Source organism: Pygoscelis adeliae, unplaced genomic scaffold (genome assembly GCF_000699105.1).
Source record: "Pygoscelis adeliae isolate BGI_AS28 unplaced genomic scaffold, ASM69910v1 Scaffold13, whole genome shotgun sequence".
Classification (NCBI taxonomy): Eukaryota; Metazoa; Chordata; class Aves; order Sphenisciformes; family Spheniscidae; genus Pygoscelis; species Pygoscelis adeliae.
This window is the reverse complement of record NW_008824499.1, coordinates 44,783-45,511: the sequence shown is the minus strand read 5'-3', so window position 1 is coordinate 45,511 and position 729 is coordinate 44,783. Positions and strand designations below refer to the sequence as shown.

Sequence of the window (729 nt, the reverse complement as noted above, 5' to 3'; positions counted from 1 at the left end):
ACAAAACACCCCCGCGGGGGCCCCCGCGGACCCATCCCTGCAGGCCCCCAGCGCAGCTCTCCCTCCCACCTGCCCCGTGCCAGCCGCTGGCACCCGCGACCAACAGGGCCATGCCCGGCAGAGGGGCTGCAGCCGCGCGGGGCCATACCTGTGGCTCTGGATGAAGCCACTGTACTCGGTGGCTGGGTCGATGGCCTGGATGGCACTGGCAATTTCCTGGTGCACGGCCAGCACATCCTCCTGCACCAGGCTGCTGATTCTGTAGTACTCCCCAAGGATCTCCTTCCTGTGGGGACACGGGTGCTGGGGGCTGCCGGGCTCCTGTGCCCCCCCAGCCCAGGGCCCCTGCAGCCACACACCACCACCCCTGCCTCGGCCCTGCCACCTGGGCTGGCCGGTCCCCACGTCCCGCTGGCTTGCACCCTCAGTCCCTGCATCTTGCATGGCACTGCGGGGCATCACCATGACGGCTGCAGGTGACGAGGCACAGAAGGTGCACGTGGCCAGCAGGACTCTGGCAGGAGGAGGGAGCACCGCCAGTTCTCAGGGGCTATGGGGGTACCTAGGGATGTGGCAGCGGGGCACAGGGCGGGCAGTGGGATGCGGGGCAGCCAGGGCTCTTACAGGACAAGGACCATCTCCTGCTGCAGGCTGTAGAGGGACTGGTGGAGGCTGGGCAGCACCCGCTGGTAGTGGTGGTGGTGGTGGAGCGTGGCCGCCTGCACGGCC

The 729-nt window shown here is 69.0% G+C and overlaps 1 protein-coding gene across 1 annotated transcript in view; it reads right to left on the bottom strand.

The window, feature by feature from the left end:
- Positions 1 to 729, bottom strand: part of LOC103914783 (tyrosine-protein kinase Fes/Fps-like) — a 6,743-nt gene that overhangs the window by 4,128 nt on the left and 1,886 nt on the right. Inside the window, 2 exon segments of the mRNA XM_009321495.1 lie at positions 70 to 286; positions 625 to 728. Of these exon segments, the coding sequence (XP_009319770.1) occupies positions 70 to 286; positions 625 to 728 (321 nt within the window).